The 23,163-nt window shown below is 38.6% G+C and overlaps 1 protein-coding gene across 3 annotated transcripts in view; it reads right to left on the bottom strand.

The window, feature by feature from the left end:
- Positions 1-23,163, bottom strand: part of Pclo (piccolo presynaptic cytomatrix protein) — a 335,738-nt gene that overhangs the window by 61,160 nt on the left and 251,415 nt on the right. For all 3 annotated transcript variants that reach the window (XM_055612550.1, XM_055612549.1, XM_055612551.1), the window contains exons 14-16: positions 20,493-20,546; positions 17,380-17,504; positions 15,127-15,153 (exon numbers count right to left, since the gene is read on the bottom strand). In XM_055612550.1, the coding sequence (XP_055468525.1) occupies positions 15,127-15,153; positions 17,380-17,504; positions 20,493-20,546 (206 nt within the window). The remainder of the gene's footprint in view (positions 1-15,126; positions 15,154-17,379; positions 17,505-20,492; positions 20,547-23,163) is intronic.

Raw genomic sequence — 23,163 nt, forward strand, 5'->3', positions numbered from 1 at the left:
TCCCTTTAGGCTGGTCTATTTAAGGCATGCATAAACTAGTAAAGTTTTACATTTCTATGTGACTTGGACTTAGTTATCTAAAAGATGAAACCATTGGAACACCATAGCAAAGATAAGATCCAAAATTTGATGATCACCGGTAATATTCTCTTTATTTAAGTTCTAAAATAGTCAATATATAAAAATTTTAAAACAGGCATAGTCAAATGCAGGCATGTTCTTTCATTAAAATACAGTTATGCCTTAAACTGAAATCATCTGTAGTGTTGACATTTCCCAAAGAATTGTGTTAATATTTTATTAATATTAATAAACATTAATATTAAAATCCCCATATTTTAAATCCCCATATTAAAATAAAATCCCCATATTTTATTAATCCTTATAATATAAATAAATATAAAAATTTCACATCCCCATTTAGTAGTTACAGTCATTTGTACAGCTAAAGAACACATTAAATACTAGTTCTCTATCAGAAACCATACATCTCTATCACAAAGGACAACTGTAATGGTATTACCTTATGATCATATATTTTATTCATACTTAAAAAGCATTGGAACAGGGGCTGTCTCTGACATGAACTCAGTGGCAGGCTCTTTGATCACCTCCCCCTGAGGGGAGAAAGGTGTAGCCTTGCCAGGCCACAGAGGAAGACAATGCAGTCAGTCCTGATGAGACCTGATAGGCTAGGGTCAGATGGAAGGGGAGGAGGATCTCCCTTATCAGTGGACTTGGGGAGGGGCATTGGAGGAGATGAGAGAGGGAGGGTTGGATTGGGAGGTAATGAGGGAAGTGGCTACAGCTGGGATACAAAGTGAGTGAATTAACTGTAATTATTAAAAAAATAAAAAATAAAAATAAAAGCATCTAATAGTCACATTGAAATGACAGGTAACTTTAGGTTTTGACTGCTTTCTAGGCAGATCTTTATTTTGTATGCTTAATCTTAATCTTAAAGCCCTCCGTAGAAAGCAGGTCCGCTTACTATCTCACTTAATAGGTGAGATGACTGAAGCTTAGACTTTAAGCCTTAGAGGAATTAAGATGTGCTAGTAAGACTACATGGGTATTAGGTGGTAGGATTAGGATTTAAGTATAAAAATTCCTTATTCTTTACTCTAAAATATGTAATATGAAATTAACTCACTAATCATATACAAAAGTATCACACATTCACCTGTTTTCTCTTAGGCTTTATTAACTGGTATGTACTTTGTGTCTCTATAATCTTAATTTCCTCTGCGTCAATTTACATATAATACAAAATATTACTATGTACAGACACACTCTCACAACAAAAGAAATTAGTACACTTTTAGAGTTACCTAGGGATATTCTGAATGGCACAGGGCACATAAATACTGTATGGCAATTTGGAGGAATATTACAAGCATTTATCTTTTAACAGAGTCAGAAGTAATCCAAGCTGGCACAGATTAAAGCATTATATAATAGAATATCTTTGTCTTATTGAATTTGATTCTCCAATTCTGTCCAGACTCCAGCCCCTTCCCACAACTTTCCTTTTTGTTTGAGAAATCCATTTTTATTATCACTCCCCAGCTTGTTTGTTTTAGATTAAATAGCAAATGGCCAGCTCTTCTATAGAGCATCTACATAATATTTCTTTCAGGTATAAATATATGAAAATAATAACACAAACTTTAAGTATGAAAGTACCAGGACTTCAGACATAAAATCTATGTATGAGATTTTATGCTACATGAAGCTTTTATGTATACTTGAACAGTAAAGTTCATGAATTAACACATATTCATCTTCAATAACCCTGTCAATAAAAGTGAGCTTAACCCCTTATTAACCACTAACGTCAGTGCCATTGATCTGACATTTATAAAACAAAATAATATTTTTCAATGAATTAAGTCAGTGAAACACCCATTTAAGCTCTAGGTGTTTGGTGAGTAAAGTTTATACCAGTATATGACTATAAAGTCCCAAACTGTGCCCTTTCAAACTCTCTATTCCATGAATTGAAGATGTGAAACCCAACTCATTCCTTGCGTGTAGATTTGTGATCTTGCCATTTCTTAGTGAGCATCGAGATTTGGGAAACTTCTTTGCTTCAAAGTCTTGTCAGTTTCTTCACCATCTGAGCTACAGTCCAGCTCTACCTTCACTCTTAAATCCTGTAACTCCCTACGTTTGACATTCTGGTCCTTGTTTCCAGAATTCAATTTTCTCAAACTCCAGCAGTCTGAGATTTGTTGCATTATTTCTTGCTGGAGCCTTTTCCTTTCTTCCTGTCGCTCAGCAAACAGCTGCTGCTTACAGTAGCCAGGCACAGTCATGCATGTCTCTGCCTGGGTTTAACAAGCAGAGCTTTTTTTTCTTTTAAAACTTTGGTATCTATCTGAGCAGTCATTTGTGTTTCCACAACTGTACAGCAACACTGAGAACAGAACCCCAAGAGGCTGCAACTCCTGAAGCTATTTTCTTTTCAACCATATGCTTTTGTTGTTGTTCTTGTAATTTCTTTTCTGTTTCCAGTCTCTGAGCTAAAGCTTCCTAGGTGTCCATTGTTCTCTTTCTGCCTCTCAAGGGAGGTGGTCTAGGTGTCCTGTTTTGGCTTCAATTGCTCTTCATGGCTTTCCACTTCTCTTCTTTCCATTTCAACTTTGGCCCCATGTTCTAAATCCTGAGTTTGTGTCTGACTGAATATGCTCTGATCCATCATTTTCTTTCCTTGATTCTAATCTTGACTTCTTGTCTCTGATTCTGAATTGAGACTTTTGATCCCTCTTCTAGGACTGAGCCTCCTCCTCACTTCTACTGTGAGACTTTCCTGCGATGCAGATGTTGAGTGACTTTTGCTTCATGATGACTCCATTTCTGTGTGCTATGCCTGTCTTCATTTTCAGATCTCTTAGTTGCTTCCTATAATCAGAAGAATGTTCTTTGTCATTGTACTCCTCAGACTTCTGTCTCAGAGGATTCATCTTTGGATCAGGCTTTCTTGTTTTTATCTTTTAGCAGGCTTACTATTTGGCTTTCTGAATTTGCAGCATCTTCAGTTTAGTATCTTCACTTATTTGCTCGCTCTTTGCTTCTCAGCTACCTGTGTTTATGTCCTTATCTGACTCTCTGTTTCTTTCTGTTGACCTTGCTTCTGACCTTGAAAAATAATGTTTTGATTTTTTAGGAGTAAGGAATACACCTCATGGTTCCTTTTTCTTTTCCTGTCTGGTAATGTCATTCCTAGAGCTATCCATCTTGTTCTGTATAATAGCCTGTGAACTTAACTAAATTTTTTAGTGAAAATATCCTGTTGGCACAGTAAAACATGATCTGCTTCTCAGTATTGATGCCTGAGCATTGACATTATAGATGCTTGCCATCAAGTCCAGTGTTCAGCTGAATTTTGGTTAAGAGGCACACAATAGTTTAGAATCTTGGCAGCCAAGGTAGTATTTCTGCTTACCACAACCAATAGCAGAGGCCAACAGGAAGCTTTACTACAGACTAATTTCCACTGTTGAAAAAACAAACAAACAAACAAAAACGTTTTTTCTCTTTGTTTTTAGAGACATGGTTTCTCTGAGGAGCTGTGGCAGTCCTGGAACTGCCTACCTCTGCCTCCCATCTGCAGGGATTAAAGGCATGTGCCACCAGTGCCTGGCTAATAAAATTTTCATTATTTAACAATTTCACATATGTATATGTGTATATACTGTATTTTGATCAAATATCATTCCCTTCTCTCCTACTCCTTCCTTTTCCACTCTTCTCTCTTCCAAATGTGTGTTTTGTTTTTGTTTTCAATAAAAGTCTAATTTGTTTTATTTATTATTTTTTATTATTGGTTTACATTAATTACATTTTATTCACTTTGTATCCCAGCTGTAACCCACTCCCTCATTTCCTTTTCTTCCCACCCTCCCTCCCTCATCTCTTCCCATGCCCCTCTCCAAGTGTACTGATAGGGGAGGACCTCCTCCCCTTCCATATGACCTAGCTTATCAGGTCTCATCAGGACTGGCTGTAATGTCCTCCTCTGTGTCCTGGCAAGGTTGCTCCCCCCTCAGGGGAGGGTGGTCAAAGAGCCACCCACTGAGTTCATGTCAGAGACAGTCCCTGTTCCCCATATTAGGGTACCCACTTGGATACTGCGGTGCCATGGGCTACATCTCAGCAGGGGTTCTAGGTTATATTTGTGCATGGTCCGTTGTTGGAAAAATAGTCTCAGAAAAGACCCCTGTGCCCAGATATATTTGGTCCTTGTGGAGCTCCTGTCTTCTCCAGGTCATACTAACTCCCCCTTCTTTTATATGATTTCCTGCACTCTGCCCAAGGTTTGGTTATGAGTCTCAGCATCTGCTTTGATGCACTGCTAGGTAGAGTCTTTCAGAGGCCCTCTGTGGTAGGCTCCTGTACTGTTACTTGTTTTCTCCAACTTCCAATGTCCATCCCATTAGTCTTTCTAAGTGAGGATTGATCATCTTACTCAGGGTCCTCCTAGCTTAGCTTCTTTAGGTGTACAGATTTTAGTATGTTTATCCTATATTATTGGTCTAGTATTCATTTATTAGTGAGTATATACAGTATGTGTCTTTTTGCTCCTGGAATACCTCATTCAGGATGATCTTTTCTAGTTCCCATCATTTGCCTGCAAATTTCATGATTACCTTATTTTTAATTGCTGAGTAGTATTCCATTGTGTAAATGTATATCTATTCCTCAACTGAGGGATATCTGGGTTGTTTCCAGGTTCTGGCTATTATGAATAAAGCTACTACAAACATGGTTGAACAAATGTCCTTGTTGTGTACTTGAGCATATTTTGGATATATGCCTAGGAGTGGTATAGCTGCATCTCAAGGAAGAGCTATTCCTAATTGTCTGAGAAAGTGCCAGACTGATTTCCAAAGTGGTGGTACAAGTTTACATTCCCATCAGCAATGGAGGAAGGTTCCCCTTTCTCCACATCCTCTCCAGCATGTATTGTCACTTGAGTTTTTTTTATCTTAGCCATTCTAATATTACATTCTGGGTGTAAGTTGAAATCTCAGGGTCATTTTAATTTGCATATCCCTGATGACTAAGAACATTGGTTGAGGGCGGGGCAAGATGGCGGCGCCGGGAGGACTCTCATTCTGAGGAGCAGCACAGCAGGATTGGCACAGTGACCAGCAATCAGAACTCGTGGCCATAAAACACAAGTGGTTGTGTTTCTCAGGTGAGAGGATACCCCACGGTGGGGGATTCGATCAGCTTTAACTCACCCGGCTAAACCACAGAAGAGATAACGGTTCCGCCAGGCGCTTAGTCGCCAGCCCAGAGCTACCCGCCAGCACGATCTTATCACGGTCCCAGACTGAACTGTGGGCCCACAACACCATAGACTGGATTTCCCAGTCGAGAGATAACCCCACGGAGCAGGAAACAATTGGGACCGACCCCAGGTTACCCAGACATCCCCTGGAAAAGACTCGGGTTCCGCGGGTGCCCCAGGAGCCAGCCCGGACCCAGAGCCGGGACAAAGGTGCCTGCACAGAGCCCTGCCTGCGCGCCTGATTCGCCGCCTCAGATAGAACTGTGGGCACCAGGGCACCAGGGCACCAGACTGCGTGTCTCTGGCAGGAGGAAACCCCCAGCGGAGGGGGTCAGCAGCTCTAACGCTTAGGACACCCAGCACCAAAACACTTCCTGGACTCACGCAGACTCTAGTGCAGGCAGAAGCGCTGTGCTCTGCCGCCATTGTTGCGTTCCCCTGGGGCACTGGGACACCACAGCTGCATCCTCGGACCTGCAGGAGCCGAAGAGCCATTACAGCAGCCCTCAGATACTGTGCCAGGGATCGGCCAGTTGTCCCTGGCTGGACCGTCAAAACTGTGGGAATCCCTGATCCTTCAGGGGGGCTGCACCCACAGCGTCTGGACCAGAGCAGTGCCTACAGCCACCATCCCAGACAGAGACACACAGCTTCTGGTCCAGAGTGAGGCACCCAGCCTCCAGACCAGAGCAGCGCCCCCAGGCGCCAACTCAACCTAGGTGCACATTCTCCAGGTCCAGAACAGAGCAATCAGCCTTTGGCCCAGAGACTTGCTGAGTGCACGTCCCACTTTCTCAGACAGAACTGTGCGCCCCAGGATAACAGACTGAGTTTCCCTGTTGGGAGAAAACCCCACAGCTAGGGAATCAGCAGTCTCTTCAAGAGGACTGTACATGGAAATTTAGTGAGCAGCAGCACACTAAATTTATAACAAGAAACCCAGCAGTGGGGCAGCTGTCTTGAGAAATTTTATGGGTAGGAGGAGATTCCCCCCCTGCCTAACATAGACCACAGCTACTACTCAGGGCTATAAACCTGAGGTGAGCAGTGGCAACTCCGGAGAAACACTGGCCATACAGTGACCATAACCAAAAAGCAGAGAAGGACTCCTTCAGGAAAAATCATCTTCCGGCCAAGGGGATACTCCCTACCTCAGGACTCCAGGAAGCACAGAAACTAACAGCCAAAACCTAAATCAGCCCAATGGGTAGAGGTCAGCGTAAAGGCTCAACAAACAAAAGACAGAGCAATATGGCATCTCCAGAACCCAGCCATCCAGGGGTGAACAGCCCTGAACAATGCAGCATAATAGAAAATCAAGAAGATGACCTTACATCTATGTTGATGAAGAGAATAATAGAGGAAACAGATAAAATACGTAAAGAATTAGAGGAAGATAAAACCAAACAGATCATGGCTATCCGTAAAGAAATGGAGGAAGATAAAGACAAGCAAATTAGGGCCATCCGTGAAGAAATACGGGAAGATGCAGCCAAACAGCTTGTGGCCTTCAGAGAAGAAATAATTAAATCACTGAAAGAAATAAAAGAGACAGAGTTGAAGGAACTAAAAGAAAAAGAGGAAAATACAAGCAGACAGGTGAAGGAAGTAAACAAAACAACTCAAGACCTGAAAATAGAACTAGAAAAATTAAAGAAAACACAAATGGAGGAAATAATGGAGAGGAAAAAATTTAGGGAAGAAAACAGGAACTACAGAGGTAAGCATAACCAACAGAATACAAGAAATGGAAGAAAGAATCTCAGGTGTAGAAGATACAATGGAAGAAATCGATGTATCTGTCAAAGAAAATGTTAAATCCAAAAAATTCCTGACACAGACCGTCCAAGAAATCCAAGACAATATGAAAAGACAAAACCTAAGAATAATAGGAATAGAGGAAAAAGAAGACTCCCTTCTCCAAGGCCCAGAAAATATTTTCAACAAAATCATTGAAGAAAATTTCCCCAAGTTAAAGGAGAAGCCAATAAGGATACATGAGGCCTACAGAACACCCAACAAATTTGACCAGAAAAGAAAATCCTCCCGCCACATAATAATCAAAACAGTAAGTATACAGAACAAAGAAAAAATACTAAAAGCTGCAAGGGAAAAAGGCCAAGTAACATATAACGGCAAACCCATTAGAATCACACCTGACTTTTCAACAGAAACTATGAAAGCCAGAAGGGCCTGGACAGATATCATGCAGACCCTAAGAGAACACAGATGTCAACCCAGGCTACTATACCCTGCAAAACTCTCAGTCCTCATAGACGGAGAAAACAAGATATTCAATGACAAAAACAAATTTCAACAATACCTACACACAAATCCAGCATTACAGAAGACACTGGAAGGGAAAATACAACCCAAGAAAATTAGCTTCTGTCAAGGAAACACAGGAAATAATTAACCTTACTACAGCAAAACAAAAAGCAACCAAGCACACAAACTTATGAACACAGCCAACATCAAAATCAAAGGATCTAACAGCCACTGGTCATTAATCTCTCTCAACATCAATGGACTCAACTCTCCAGTAAAAAGACACAGATTAACAGAATGGATACGTAAACAAAACCCAGCAATCTGTTGCATACAAGAAACACACCTAAGGCACAAAGATAGACATTACCTGAGGGTAGAAGGTTGGAAGACGACTTTCCAAGCAAATGGACCCAAGAAACAAGCAGGAGTAGCCATTCTAATATCTGATAAAATAGACTTTCAACCAAAATTAATAAAAAGAGATGAGGAAGGACATTTCATACTCATCAAGGGAAAATTCCACCAAGAAGACATCACAATCCTGAACATCTATGCCCCAAATACAAGAGCACCCACATTTGTAAAAGAAACATTGATAAAATTTAAACCACATATAGATCCCCACACATTAATAGTGGGAGACTTCAACACCCCACTCTCAACAAAGGACAGGTCAACAAAACAGAAATTAAACAAAGAAACAATATCTCTGACAGAGGTCATGAATCAAATGGACCTCACAGACATTTACAGAACCTTACACCCAAACACAAAAGAATTTACCTTCTTCTCAGCACCTCATGGAACCTTCTCCAAAATAGACCATATAGTTGGTCACACAGCAAGCCTCAACAGATACAAGAAGACTGAAATAATCCCTTGTATCCTATCTGATCACCATGGAATAAAGCTGGACTTCAACAACAACAGAAATAGCAAAAAACCTACACACACATGGAAACTAAACAACTTGTTACTAAATGACAGCTGGGTCAGGGAAGAAATAAAGAAAGAAATTAAAGTCTTCCTAGAACTCAATGAAAATGAAGACACAACATACCCAAACTTGTGGGACACAATGAAAGCAGTGCTAAGAGGAAAGTTCATAGCACTAAGTGTCTTCAAGAAGAAATTCGAGACAGCTCATTCAAGCAACTTAATGGCCCACTTAAAAACCCTAGGAAAAAAAGAAGCAGACACACCAAAAAGGAGTAGACGGCTGGAAATAATCAAACTCAGGGCTGAAATCAATCAATTAGAAACAAATAAAACAATTCAAAGAATCAATGAAACCAAGAGCTGGTTCTTTGAGAAAATCAACAAGATCGACAAACCCTTAGCCAAGCTAACTAAAAGGCAGAGAGACAACACCCAAATCAACAAAATCAGAAATGAAAGGGGGGACATAACTACAGACACTGAGGAAATCCAAACAATCATTAGGACTTACTTCAAAAGTCTATATGCCACAAAATTTGAAAATCTAAATGAAATGGACAATTTTCTTGATCGATTTGACTCACCAAAGCTGAATCAGGACCAGGTAAATCAACTAAATAGTCCTATATCCCCCAAAGAAATAGAAGCGGTCATCAAAAGTCTCCCATCCAAAAAAAGCCCAGGACCAGATGGCTTCAGCGCAGAGTTCTACCAGACCTTCAAAGAAGAGCTAACTCCAATTCTCTTCAATCTATTCCACAAAATAGAAACAGAAGGAACATTACCAAACTCATTCTATGAAGCCACAATCACCTTGGTACCTAAACCTCACAAAGACTCAACAAAGAAAGAGAATTTCAGGCCAATCTCCCTTATGAACATTGATGCAAAAATACTTGACAAAATACTTGCAAACCGGATCCAAGAACACATCAAAGATATTATCCACTATGACCAAGTAGGCTTCATCCCAGGTATGCAGGGGTGGTTCAATATACGGAAATCCATCAATGTGATCCACCATATTAACAAACTGAAAGAAAAAAAACCACATGATAATCTCCCTAGATGCTGAAAAAGCATTTGACAAAATCCAACATCCATTCATGTTTAAAGTACTGGAGAGATCAGGGATAGAAGGCACATATCTAAACATAGTAAAGGTGATATACAGCAAGCCTATAGCCAACATCAAACTCAACGGAGAGAAACTTAAAGCAATCCCACTGAAATCAGGGACAAGACAAGGCTGCCCACTCTCTCCATATCTCTTCAACATAGTGCTGGAAGTCCTTGCTAGAGCAATAAGACAGTCGAAGGAGATCAAGGGGATACAGATGGGAAAGGAAGAAGTCAAATTATCACTATTTGCAGATGATATGATAGTATATATGAGTGACCCCAAAAACTCTACCAGGGAACTCCTACAGCTGATAAACACCTTCAGCAAAGTGGCCAGATACAAAATTAACTCAAAAAAATCAGTAGCACTCCTGTATACAAAAGACAAAACGGCTGAGAAAGAAATTAGAGAAACAACACCATTCACAATAGCCACAAATGACATAAAGTACCTTGGTGTAACCCTAACCAAGCAAGTCAAAGACTTGTATGAAAAAAATTTCAAGTCTCTGAAGAAAGAATTAGAGGAAGATATGAGAAGATGGAAAGATCTCCCATGCTCATGGCTTGGCAGGATTAACATAGTAAAAATGGCCATCTTACCAAAAGCAATCTACAGATTTAATGCAATTCCCATCAAATTGCCAACACAATTCTTTACAGACCTGGAAAGAAAAATTCTCAACTTCGTATGGAATAACAAGAAACCGAGAATTGCTAAAACAATCCTCTACAATAAAAGATCTTCTGGAGGTATCTCCATCCCTGATCTCAAGGTGTACTATAGAGCAACAGTTATAAAAACTGTATGGTACTGGCATAGAAACAGAATGGTGGATCAATGGAATCGAACAGAAGACCCAGAAATAAACCCACACACTTACGGACACCTGATTTTTGACAAAGATGCCAAAACCATACAATGGAAAAAAGATAGCATCTTCAACAAATGGTGCTGGTCCAACTGGATGTCTACATGTAGAAAAATGAAAATAGATCCATACTTATCACCCTGCACAAAACTGAAGTCCAAGTGGATCAAAGACCTCAACATAAAACCAGACACATTAAATCGGCTAGAAAAAAAAGTGGGGAATACCCTAGAACTCATTGGTACAGGAGAAAACTTCCTGAACAGAACACCAACAGCACAGGCTCTAAGAGCAACAATCAATAAATGGGACCTCATGAAATTGAAAAGCTTCTGTAAAGCAAAGGACACCGTCATCAAAACAAAGCGACTGCCTACAGATTGGGAAAGAATCATCACCAACCCTTTATCTGACAGAGGACTCATATCCAATATATGTAAAGAACTAAACAAGCTGAAAAGCAACAAACCAAGTAATCCACTTAAAAAATGGGGAACAGAGCTAAAGAGAGAATTCTCTGTAGAGGAATATCAAATGGCAGAGAAGCACTTAAAGAAATGCTCAACCTCATTAGCCATTAGGGAAATGCAAATCAAAACAACCCTGAGATTTCACCTTACACCCATCAGAATGTCCAAGATGAAAAACTCAAGGGACAACACATGCTGGAGAGGCTGTGGAGAAAGGGGAACCCTTCTCCACTGCTGGTGGGAATGTAAACTGGTACAACCACTCTGGAAATCAATCTGGCACTTTCTCAGACAACTAGGAATAGCGCTTCCTCAAGATCCAGCCATACCACTCCTAGGCATATACCCAAAAGAGGCACAAGTACACAAAAAGGACTTTTGCTCAACCATGTTTGTAGCAGCTTTATTTGTAATAGCCAGAAGCTGGAAACAACCCAGATGCCCCTCAACTGAAGAATGGATGCAGAAACTGTGGTACATCTATACAATGGAGTATTACTCAGCAATGAAAAATAAGGAAATCATGAAATTTGCAGGTAAATGGTGGGACCTGGAAAGGATCATCCTGAGTGAGTTGTCCCAGAAGCAAAAAGACACTCACGGTATATACTCACTCATATAAACATACAATATAGAATAAACCCACTAAAATCTGTACATCTAAACAAACTAAGCAAAAGAGAGGACCCTAACTAAAATGTTCAATCCCCATCCTGAAAGGCAAAGAGGATGGACATCAGTAGAAAACGAAAATAGGAAACAACCTTGGAACCCGCTACAGAGGGCCTCTGAAAGCCAGAAGAAAACAGGAAACAACCTTGAAACCTGCCACAGAGGGCCTCTGAAAGCTTCTGCAGTATAGACTGTCAATGCAGATGCTGAGCCTGATGGCCAACTGATGGGCAGAGTGAATGGAATTTTATGTAAGAAGTGGGAAAAAGTAAGAGCTGGAGGGGATGGGAACTCCACAAGCAGAGCAACAGAACAAGATAATTTGAACACAGGGAACTTCCCAGAGACTCATACTCCAACCAAGGACTATTCGTGGAGATGACCTGGAACCCCTGCACAGGTGTAGCCCATGGCAGTTCAGTGTCCAAGTGGGTTACATAGTAATGGGAAGAGGGACTGCCTCTGACATAATCTGATTGGCCTGCTCGTTGATCACTTCCCCCTGAGGGGGGAGCAGCCTTACCAGGCCACAGTAGAGGACAATGCAGCCACTTTTGATGAGAACTGATAGACTAAGATCAGAAAGAAGAGGAGAACCTCTCCTATCAGTGGACTTGAGGAGTGGCATGCATGCAGAAAGGGGAGGGAGGGTGGGATTGGCAGGGGAGGAGGGAGGGGCTTATGGGGGGATACAAAATGAATAAAGTGTAATTAATAAAAAAAGATTAATTCAAATATCAAATAAAAATATTTACAAAAAAAAAGAACATTGGTTGAGCAATTCTTTAAGTGTTTCTCTGCCATTCTATATTCCTCTACAGAGAATTCTCTGTTTAGCTCTGAACACCTTCCTCCCCCCCCTTTTTTTTAAAATTGGCTTACTTGATTTGTTGCTTTTTAACTTCTTCAGTTCTTTATATATTCTGGATATTAGCCCTCTGTCAGATATAGGGTTGGGGAAGATCCTTCCCAGTCTGTAGGCTGTGTGTTTTATACTTTTGTTTTGAGTTACAGAGCTCATTCAGTGTTGCCCATATGTGTATATGTCGGGCCATCTATTGGAATATGGGTAGGTAGCGTCACAAGGAGTTATACCTGAAAAAAAGCTGACTCTCTCTTCCCCAGCAGCCACCACTAGCAATAGCTTCTCAGCTACGGCTGAGAATTCATGAGCACCTTCCCAAGTGTGCTAGGCTCTTGGCGGGAATGATCTCGTGCAGGTCTATGTCCTTTCCACAGTTTTGATGCCATGATTGATTTCACAGTGTTGATTTCATGAATGAAAGCAATCCTCTAGCATATGTTTTTTCTTTCTAGTTTCACTTCTTTTCTCTCTTTATCTTTCGTTCCTTTAATTAACTGATTGGTCTACAGGAACTATGTCATTATGTACTCCAGGCTGGCCTTGAACATGTAACCCTCCTCCATAATTTTATTTTATTTTTCCATTTCCTGAACTTCAGAACTGGCCACATGAAGCCTCTCCTTTTAAACACTTGTTTGAAGCAATAATGCTGTGTTGAAATTGCATATAATTGATAGATCATCACAATTTAATAAATTATGCCAAATCTCTGCATTTGTGTGCCAAACATGGACAGATAAACTGGGGTTCTTGGGCATAATTGCCTTTCTTTTTAGAGGTAGTACATTAATGATATCACATTGTGGCAATTAAATTATGTTTAATAATCAAAGTTTTATAAATACGGGAAAATACGAAGTTAGTTCATCAGTTGAGTATGGCACTTCATCTTAAAACATGAAGTAGAGGGCAGGGTCCAGGAGGAGTGGAGGGAGGAGAAACTGCAGTCAAGATGTAATATATGAAAGAAGAATAAATTAAAAAGACAAAAACAACAACAACCCATAACTGTGTATCTTTGTCTTCTTTTAAAACTATTAAGTTGGGTTTGAACACATATACCAATATATGTTCCAAATGACAACACTCACATAGCAACAAAGGTGTTAAAAAATGTCTAGCCAGTTACTGTACTTCCAGTTATAATGATAGTTAAAATTTGTTACAATCAAGGAAAAATCTCATTAATGAGAAAAAGCACACTTTGTCTAACAGGATGGTGAGAGAAAAGGGAGAGATTTTTCAGTTATGGCCATTTCCATTTCATAGTTAACCAAGTAATGTATCCAAGGCCATAGGCCATTTGCCATCTTTCCTTGGCTTTCTCTCATCTCATTCCTACCTGATCTCAATCCTTCCATAGCATATGAGTATATTTAGAGGAAACTGTAGAAAACTAAATGAAAAAAAAAAAGATTAAAATGACTAATGTAGATTTATTAGGGCCTTAGGACTTACATTGTTTTATTTATTTTTACTGTTTTAAATTTATTTTTATGTGTATGAGTGTTTAGCCTTTACACATATGTCTGTGTACACCTGTGCGCCTAATATCCACAAATGCTAGAAAAGGATGTTTGGGTCCTTGGAACTGGTGTTAAAGAAAGTTGTGGGCTGCCGTGTAGGTGCTGGCAATGGAACCTGGGTTCTTTGGAAGAGCAGCCTGGTTTTAACCTCCTGAATTATTTCTCCACCCCTCATTATATTATTTTTAATATATTGCACTGTTTACTGAAGAAAGGAATGATGCTTCTGAGTATGAGTAAGAATATGGTAATAGATGCTAGTGCTGAAGATAAATATTTATGTCGTTAAAAATCAACCTTCCAGCATCTATAAAATTGTCATATTTTAATAACAAATACAAAATGAATGCTGTATTAAGAATATAGTTGAGGAGAAACTCTTCATCATCATACTAGTAAAGATGGCACGTTAGTCTCTTCAATTCAATAACACACTTAGGTTATAAAGCAGTGGGTGATGCATGATAGCATACTTGGGTTATGGTTTGAGAGATATCTCGGTTGGAAAGATACTGATGCAGCTCACAACAAATCAGAGAAATTCCCAACTACATAGCATCGAAGAAAAGTGCTCATGTGATTACTCATGCATTATAGTGAGTAGTTTTTTACCTTCCAGTGATTTTGGGAGTACAGAAGACATAAAACCATGAGACATTCCAATATCACGTAAGAAAAGAAACACATTTAGAATGAAACACACACCCAGGACTCATCCACAAATTCACTTAAAAAAAAAAAAAGAGCAACTTGAGGTGTCTTCATTTGTAATAGGGAATCAGGAGAACTGAAGCTCTGAGTATCACATTAGCAGCAAAATGAGGTACACTACATAAAACACAACTGGAAACTTCAGTTCAATTTTAGGGTGAAATTTTTCTTATCTTTCTTTTCTGTTTTTAGTATTTTCTATGTCCTGTTGCATTCTGGTCAGAACTATTTGCTGTAGGCCTAATTCAGCAGACATCCACTTGGAAAAGAATAAAACTTAGGGCCCAAGTTAGAATATTGGTTGGTGCACTTAAGAACACGAACAAGAAACAACTCTAGTACGTCAGCACTGTTAACACTGAAGCAGAATCGACTCTACCTTGCATTCTGGACAACCATGACTTGTCTGCATTGATTCCAGAAGCCAGAGTGAAGGGTACAACAGGAAAGACAGAAAGAAAGGAAGAAAAAAAGTTAGGAATAGAAACAGACAGGAAGAATGAGAACAGCAATCACAGAAGCAAAGCCTAGCACCAAACTGACTCGAGGCAGAAGATAATCTTACAGCTACAGTGAACAGCTCTAACATGAGTAATAAATCCTAATCACAGGTCATTCAGTAATTAGTGATAACTTAATGACAGGTGAGGAATTAAGCATGTTAGCCACCATGCAGCTGAGTCCCACCTTCTGAGGAATCATTAAATGAAATATGTTAGGGTAATAATATGGTCTGCATTCGTTTTTCCCTTTCACTACAGTTTTTATCATTTACAGCTAAGTATTATAGAACGAGGTGAAGTATTCATGTTAGCTGTTTACGTGTTCTACCTAATCAATTTTGCAACTTGCCAACTAAATCACATTGTGCATAAATATAAGCATTGAGGCTACAGTTAGGAAAGATGGAAAACAAATCACAGTACAGTTTTCATTAATCCGCTTAAAAATACAGAAAAACCACTAAGAGTAATTTCCCATAAGTTCCCATAAGTTTTAAAGAACACATAAGTTTTTATGACCAAAATTAAAATAAAGTCAATTTTATCATTTGTTTATTTTTGTTATACTCCCCTTAAAAGACATGGCCAAATTATATATACAAATATATAAACGTTTTATTGTAAGATTTATACCTTTAATTACATCTGCAAAGTCTTTTAGGACATATAATGATGTGACCTAAACTTACTAATTAATTAAAATAAACATGAAAAAGTTCTCTTTCCTGGATTATGTGGCTATTTTACTGATTCCATGTAAAATTATGGAGGATTTAAAAATCTTAAAAAAATAAAATGAGATCAATGACATCAACAGTTCTAACTTTCCAAAGTGTGAATTCTTGGGGTAGGGGTGTGGAGTTAGGACCTGTGCTTTATTTCTGATACACTGTCTCTTTATCGTCTGATTTGTTTCACCTCAAACTGAAACTTATGATTGTGCTTCCTAATAGTGACAAGAAAACTGAATACCAAAGCAGTTGGTATATGCCTGTGGTGGCTTAGTGAGCACACAGCAGATTCACAGAAGTTCATAACTTTAATGTAGCTCCCCTTCAGGCAAACCTCATGCTCAGAACAGACATCTATACAGTTTAGAAGCTTTTAAATCTGTTGAGGCTTTACAATACATAAAGTAGCTTTGAGGAATGTTTGATAGGTACTTAAAATTTTCCAAGCAAAAACTGATACTCAAATGTCATCTCCAAATTAAAGAAAAAAATGAAAACAGTGTTCTTATTAGCTGAGGAATTTTTCAACACACTTCTATTTGTTCACTGCTCATGGTTTCACAATATTAATTTGGCTAATGTGAACAGTATAGATAAGGTATAAAGGTTTGTAGCAGTCAAATCTGTTTTGAAGCCATTCTCAAATACTCACTGATATGCGGAAACATCACTATTTAGCATAATTATGTGGTTAGTTATTATGTGTCTCTGAAGAACACATATCTTTAATAGTATTTTTATTTGGTGCTGGGAAATGAAGTACTGAGGTATATTAAATACATACTCTTGCCAGGCAGTTATACCACAAGCCCAGAACACTTACTTTGTATCAACAATGCATATATCCCATTAAAGATTCAATGGAACATCGTTTATTTATATAGCAAAATCAGAACTTTAAATTTTATTATTTGTTTCTTCTTTTTAAACATTAATTTTGAAATGTGTATATAAAGAGGGGTTCATAAAAAGTCATTTAGTGAACATCAAACATGAGATAATACACATAGTGTGTAAAAATAAAGAGTAAACAAATGTTGACTTTCAAGTGAACTTGGAGAGGTAAGTTAGTTCTTGAAATCTGCCACAAGTTTTTAAATGACTTCAGTTCATCTGATCATATGACACAGTGTGGCTCTCACAATCAAAATGCTGCTTGCTCTCATGGAGATTAGGTTTATTATGACAACTCCTCTCTGGAAACCCTTGAGAACTTAATTTGAAATTTTAATTTAACCTTTTCTACTAATTAGATATAAATACAATGGCAAAAACAGATTAAGGACAGAGTAAGAAGGACAATCCAGGTTAGGCTTGCAAACTAGCGTATGGAAGATGCTATCCGGATTGTTTAGACTGTGGGCTACCACACTTAGAAGACAATGCCTCTGTACTTACCCGCGACCTGGAAGTAGGTACACCTTAACAAAAGGGTCAGAGTAGCCATTGTTGTCTCTGGGAACAAGATTTCTTGCTTGAAGAATATGTATTATAAGATTTCCAAGATCATAGTTGATTTGAAGCTTAAGGGTGTAGAAATAATTCCATAAAAAAATACGAAACAGTATCATTTAATACTTTACTAGTTCTTTCAGCACTTTATAAGAAATTATCTACTTCATCTCCATTTTATTTGAAATTAAACAGTTGATGCCCAATTTAACTGGATGCTCCCAGGCATGCCTGGATTTCAGTAGACACGCTCTTCATGTTTTCTGGACCCTGCACAGTGAACAGTCTTGACATAGCTTAAGTTGGCCTAGAAGAAAAATTATACGCTAAATATTTATTATGTTTTTGTACTGAAAATACATGCTGCCTCAAGAGACTGCTTCTTAAACTTTTACCATTTGTTCCTAAAGATTACAAGGAGCTCAGAGATCAGTCCAAAGGAAGCACGGGCTATCCTCACACACAGGGTCTTTGGGATCTTTACGGTTATGAGTGTATGTGTGTCACTGGGATAAGGCTTTGCCACACAAGAGGAAATAACCAGAACACCAGCTTTAAGAACATTTGGACTCAGTGGTTCCTGGCCTGTGAATTATGACACCTTTGGCAAACCTTTATCAACAAAAATATTTACAATATAATTCATAACAGTAGCAAAATTACAGTTACAAAGTGGCAATGATGATAATCTTAGGGTTTGGGGGTGGGGCTCACCATGAGGAAATGAATTAAAGGTTTAAGACATTAGAAAGATCGAGAAGCACTGCTGACTTCCAAGAGGCATTGTGTCAGGATAAGTTTCAACTTCAGCATTAAGTGTTACTGCTGAAGGGTCAGATGAAGGGAAACAAAGAAGCTAACATTAAACCAAACAGAAGCAGCAAACATTAGTCTAAAGGCAAGAAGTTAAAAAAATGTAGAAGGGAAAAAAGTAAGAATCAAAAGTTGGAGGTTGTATTTCCTGTGTGGCCTGTGAAATGATGAGAGACAGGTCTGGTGAAAACCCTTCTTAACACTGGCAACCAGCAGAGGCACAGCAACACCAAGAATGCAAAACAAGACTGGCTCAATCCCACCAGTTCCTTCCAGGTGAGGTGCCCTGGGACACCCCTCTGCATTTCCACTGCTTCACTCTAGCTTTGCCTGTGTGTGTAGCCACTTCACTGGTTTTCCAGTCTTTGTACCCTTGCCCTTGTAATATCTCTGTAAACTATGGATACACAGAATTTTAGTACATGAGTTTTTTTTTTTTAAATCTTTTCTCCATCAGTCTGCCTCTTAATCTAAAACATATAATGCACTGTATTATATGAGAGATAGTTCACTTGTGCTTGCACCCAAAGTTCTTTCTGGAAGTGTCAGCCTCTCAGAGATGATTCCAACATTGCTTGACTCTGAACACAACAGCTTTCTTTGTGCTGCTGCTGTCAGTAACACACTCTCACCCCTCTATGCTTCCTGAGACATTAAATCATATCTCTGTTACCCTGTAAAGTCCATTGTGAGAATCTAATTTACACTACATTGGAGACAAACCCATTTTTCCTTATTGGACTGCTGTTATCTTTTGATAACTAATTTGTACTATGTTATATATTTCTATGTTATGACATTTCTCATCTACCTTGAATTACATTTTGATATTACCTAAAGCCAAATTAGAAAATATTTTACTGTTATTCACAATAAGATATAAACTATGACAATACAATTTACAAGTAAAAATCTACACACAAAACTAAAGCTGCAATTTTCTGTAATTTCAATTCTACTTTACAGTCAAAATTCTTTCAGGTGATTAAATAAATTACAAAGTTCTTATGACCTACAGTATTAAAAACTTTCCTATGATAGAAATTTATCAATTAATTAGAAGTTATTGATTTCCATCCCATTTGCTTTTCTGAGTGAGGATTGATCATCTTATCCAGGGACCTTCTTGCTTAGCTTCTTTAGGTGTACAGATTTTAGTATGTTTATCCTATATTACATGTCTAATATCCACTTATAAGTGAATACATACCACATGTGTCTTTCTGCTTCTGGGATACCTCACTCAGGATGATCTTTTCTAGTTTCCACCATTTGCCTGCAAATTTCATGATTTCCTTGTTTTTAATTGCTAAAAAGGGAATAATACAGGAGCCTACCACAGAGGGCCCCTGAAAGACTCTACCCAGCAGGGTATCAAAACAGATGCTGAGACTCACAGCCAAACTTTGGGCAGAGTGCAGGGAATCTTATGAAAGAAGGGGGAGACAGAAAGCCCTGGAGGGGACAGGAGCTCTACAAGGAGAGCAACAGAAACAAAAAATTTGGGCCCAGGGGTCTTTTCAGAGACTGATACTCCAACCAAGGACCATGCATGGAGATAACCTAGAACCTCTGCTCAGATATAGCCCATGGCAGCTCAATCTGCAAGTAGGTATCTTAGTAAGGAGACAGGGACTGTCTCTGACATGAACTCAGTGGCTGGCTCTTTGATAACCTCCCCCTGAGGGGGGAACAGCCTTACCAGGCCACAGAGGAAGACAATGCAGCCAGTCCTGATGAGACCTGATAGGCTAGGGGCAGATGGAAGGGGCAGAGGACCTCCCCTATCAGTAGACTTGGAGAGGGGCATGGAAGGAGATGAGGGAATGAATATGGGATTGGGAGGGAATGAGGAAGGGGGCTACAGCTGGGATGCAAAGCAAATAAACTGTAATTAATATAAAAAAACTAAAAAAGAAAAAAGTCATTGATTTAACAAAAGACATCACTGGAATTATGAAACTTGAAGACTGGCCATCAGTTTTTTTGGAAGAAGAAGCTGTGTACGAAACTCATTCAACAGGTACACACCTCCTGAAGCTCAGCATCTACTGACAGAAGATTTTGCAGTCTGGAGTTCCAAAGCTATGACAAACATGTACATGGTATGCTATAACATTGTCCTTCCTACAGAGTTTTGTATATGTTATATGATATGAAAGAACCAGTCTGTTAGAAATTCTGATAGACAAATGCAAAAAGCAAAAATAAAGTAAAATAAAATAAAGTTTAAAGGTTTTTCATACCTGAATTTCTCCTGTAATTGGATGGGAGGAAGCCTTCGCTGCTGCATCAGTAGGCTGAAAGATTAAAGACCACATACTGCATTAATAAATAAGCAATTCATAGGTATTCTCATTTTTAAATTTTATTATTATTAATATTTATTAACATTTATTAACATTGTATCCCTGCTATATCCCCCTCCCTCATCTTCTTCCATTCCTACCCTCCCTCATTCTCCTCTCCCTATGTCCCTCCCCTAGTCCACTGATAGCAGAGGTCCTCCTCTCCTACAATCTGACCCTAGCCTATCAGGTCTCATCAGGACTGTCTGGATCCTCTTTCTCTGTGGCCTAATTAGGCCACCTCACCAGGGGGAGGTGATCAAAGAGCTGACCACTGAGTCCATGTCAGAAACAGTCCCTGCTACCCTTACTAGGGAACCCACATGGAGACTGAGCTGTCGATGGGCTATATTGTGAGCAGGGGATCTAGGTCCTCTCCATGCGAGGTCCGTGGCTGATTCATCAGTCTCTGCAGGACCCCCTGAGACCAGAATTTTTGTCCCTCTTGGTCTCTTGTGCACCTCCTGTACCCCTCCAGGTCTTTCTATCTCTCCCTTCTTCCATTAGATTCCCTGCACTCTGCCCAAAGTTTGGCTATGAGTCTCAGCATCTGATGAGCAGAGTCTTTCAGAAGGCCTCTGTGGAAGGCTCCTGTGCAGTTCCATGTCTTCTCCTACTTCAGATAGGTGTTCTTATTTTAACTGTCTTTTAAAGTTAACTTCTATTGGTTGTAGCATACTGCCTGCAAAATACCTCTTATCCATTTGGTTGCTGCAGAATTAGAGCTTTTACTTACAATTCTCAAACTTGTTCAATTTTAGGAGACATAAATCTATTTTTCATTTTGAAAAACCTGCTCTGGAGCCATGATTTTATGTCAGAATTAAGTATTTTCAATTACTTAAATAAAAATGAATACTCTTACTTTAAATCACTTTGCTTAAACATTTAGAGGTTTTAAAGCTCTGTATATAATGAAATGATTTACATAAGTCTGCCTAGGAGCACAGAAGGTGGCATGAAAGTCACCTTCTGTGCTGCCCTCCTTCTAGCTCCTTGCACACTGAAGCTCTCAAGCAACAGACCATCTTTAATTAAAATTGATCTTTTCAGTTAAGTTTTCCCTTTTCTCATAACTCTTAAGCTAAAGAGAGTTTTCAAAACAATTAAGAAAGAGATCCATCAGGCAGACATGATGGCATATGCCCTTACTCCCAGCACTGAAGAGGCTGAGGTAAAAGGACCATTGTAAATTCAAGGCTAGCCTGGTCTAGATAACAATTTCCTGGTTTTTCAATGCTACACAGCAAAAGTATGTCTCAAAAAAATAAATAAATAAATAAATAATGAAATTAAAGGAAGTAATGTAAACTAATTCACGCTCCTGAATAAATGCTTGCTTATAAACTTGTTACATTTCCATTATATTTTTATACATAGGTAGAGATAATGTCTGAAGCATCTCTCTACAGGGTTATCCTGAAGTTTTGAGGATACCATGACAGCAAATTATTATTTCATAAGAACACCTAAAAGGAGGAAATATTTCAGTTAAAATTTTTACACTACAATTTAGAAAATAAAAGAATCCAGATTTTGAAATATAAAAACAAAGAAAGATTTTAGACCTCTCTATCAGTGGACTTGGGGTGGGCATGGCCAAAGATGGGGGGGTGGGCTTGGGAGGAGATGAGGGGGGGCTACAGCAGGGATACAAAGTAAATAAACTATAATTCACAAAAAATTAATTAATTAAAAAATTTTTTAAAAAGGAAATGAGTTAAAATTCCAGTGCTAACATTTTCACGACAAAACTACACACTGATTTATTTAAAGCAAAATAATAAATTAAAATAGTCTAATATTTGCTTGTAGATTTTGTTGCTAAATCATGTATACTAAAATCCTATTGTATTTCATATATACGACAAGTGAAAGTTGTAAAAGTTATTTGCTAATAGTCTAATAAAGTATATCCTTTTCAGAATAATTATTAAAACACAGAAAATGATTCTTTGAACAGTTATATAATTTTAAAGTTTATTAAAATAAATAAGAATCATATTATATATATATATTATTTAAAAAGCAACCATTCAAAATATTGTTGGTGAACCATCAGTTGTTTACATATAATTTTAAAAATGTAGGAGAAATGTTCAACAGTGGCCTGGGGAACAATTCTTGTCTGTGACCCCAAGTTCATGGACAGCGAAACTTAAAATTGACAAGTGGAATTAAATTGGACTTTCAAACTTCTTCAAGCTAAGAAAACAAACAACACATATATACACACCTCTCAAAACAGAGAACCTCAGCAAAACATATCTGACAATTATTTCACCAATATATAAGAAACTTCAAAAGCTCAGTACTACAAATGAAATAACTATAAAAAGTAGACCATAGTCCAAAATAAATATCTCTCGAAAGAGACAACATACTGATTGATCAGGCGTATAAAAAACTATTTCCAGGCCTTCCCTCCCCTCCCCAGTCATCAGAGAATCACAAATTAGACCAACAATGACGATCAGATCTACAAACAGCCAAAGGAATGGCTATTATTAAAAAGCCTCTGATGGAAAGTAGTGGAAAGACTGAGGTGAAAAGTGCCCCTGTACGTGGT

This window comes from Psammomys obesus, unplaced genomic scaffold (genome assembly GCF_907164565.1).
Source record: "Psammomys obesus unplaced genomic scaffold, mPsaObe1.curated_primary_1811, whole genome shotgun sequence".
Lineage (NCBI taxonomy): Eukaryota > Metazoa > Chordata > Mammalia > Rodentia > Muridae > Psammomys > Psammomys obesus.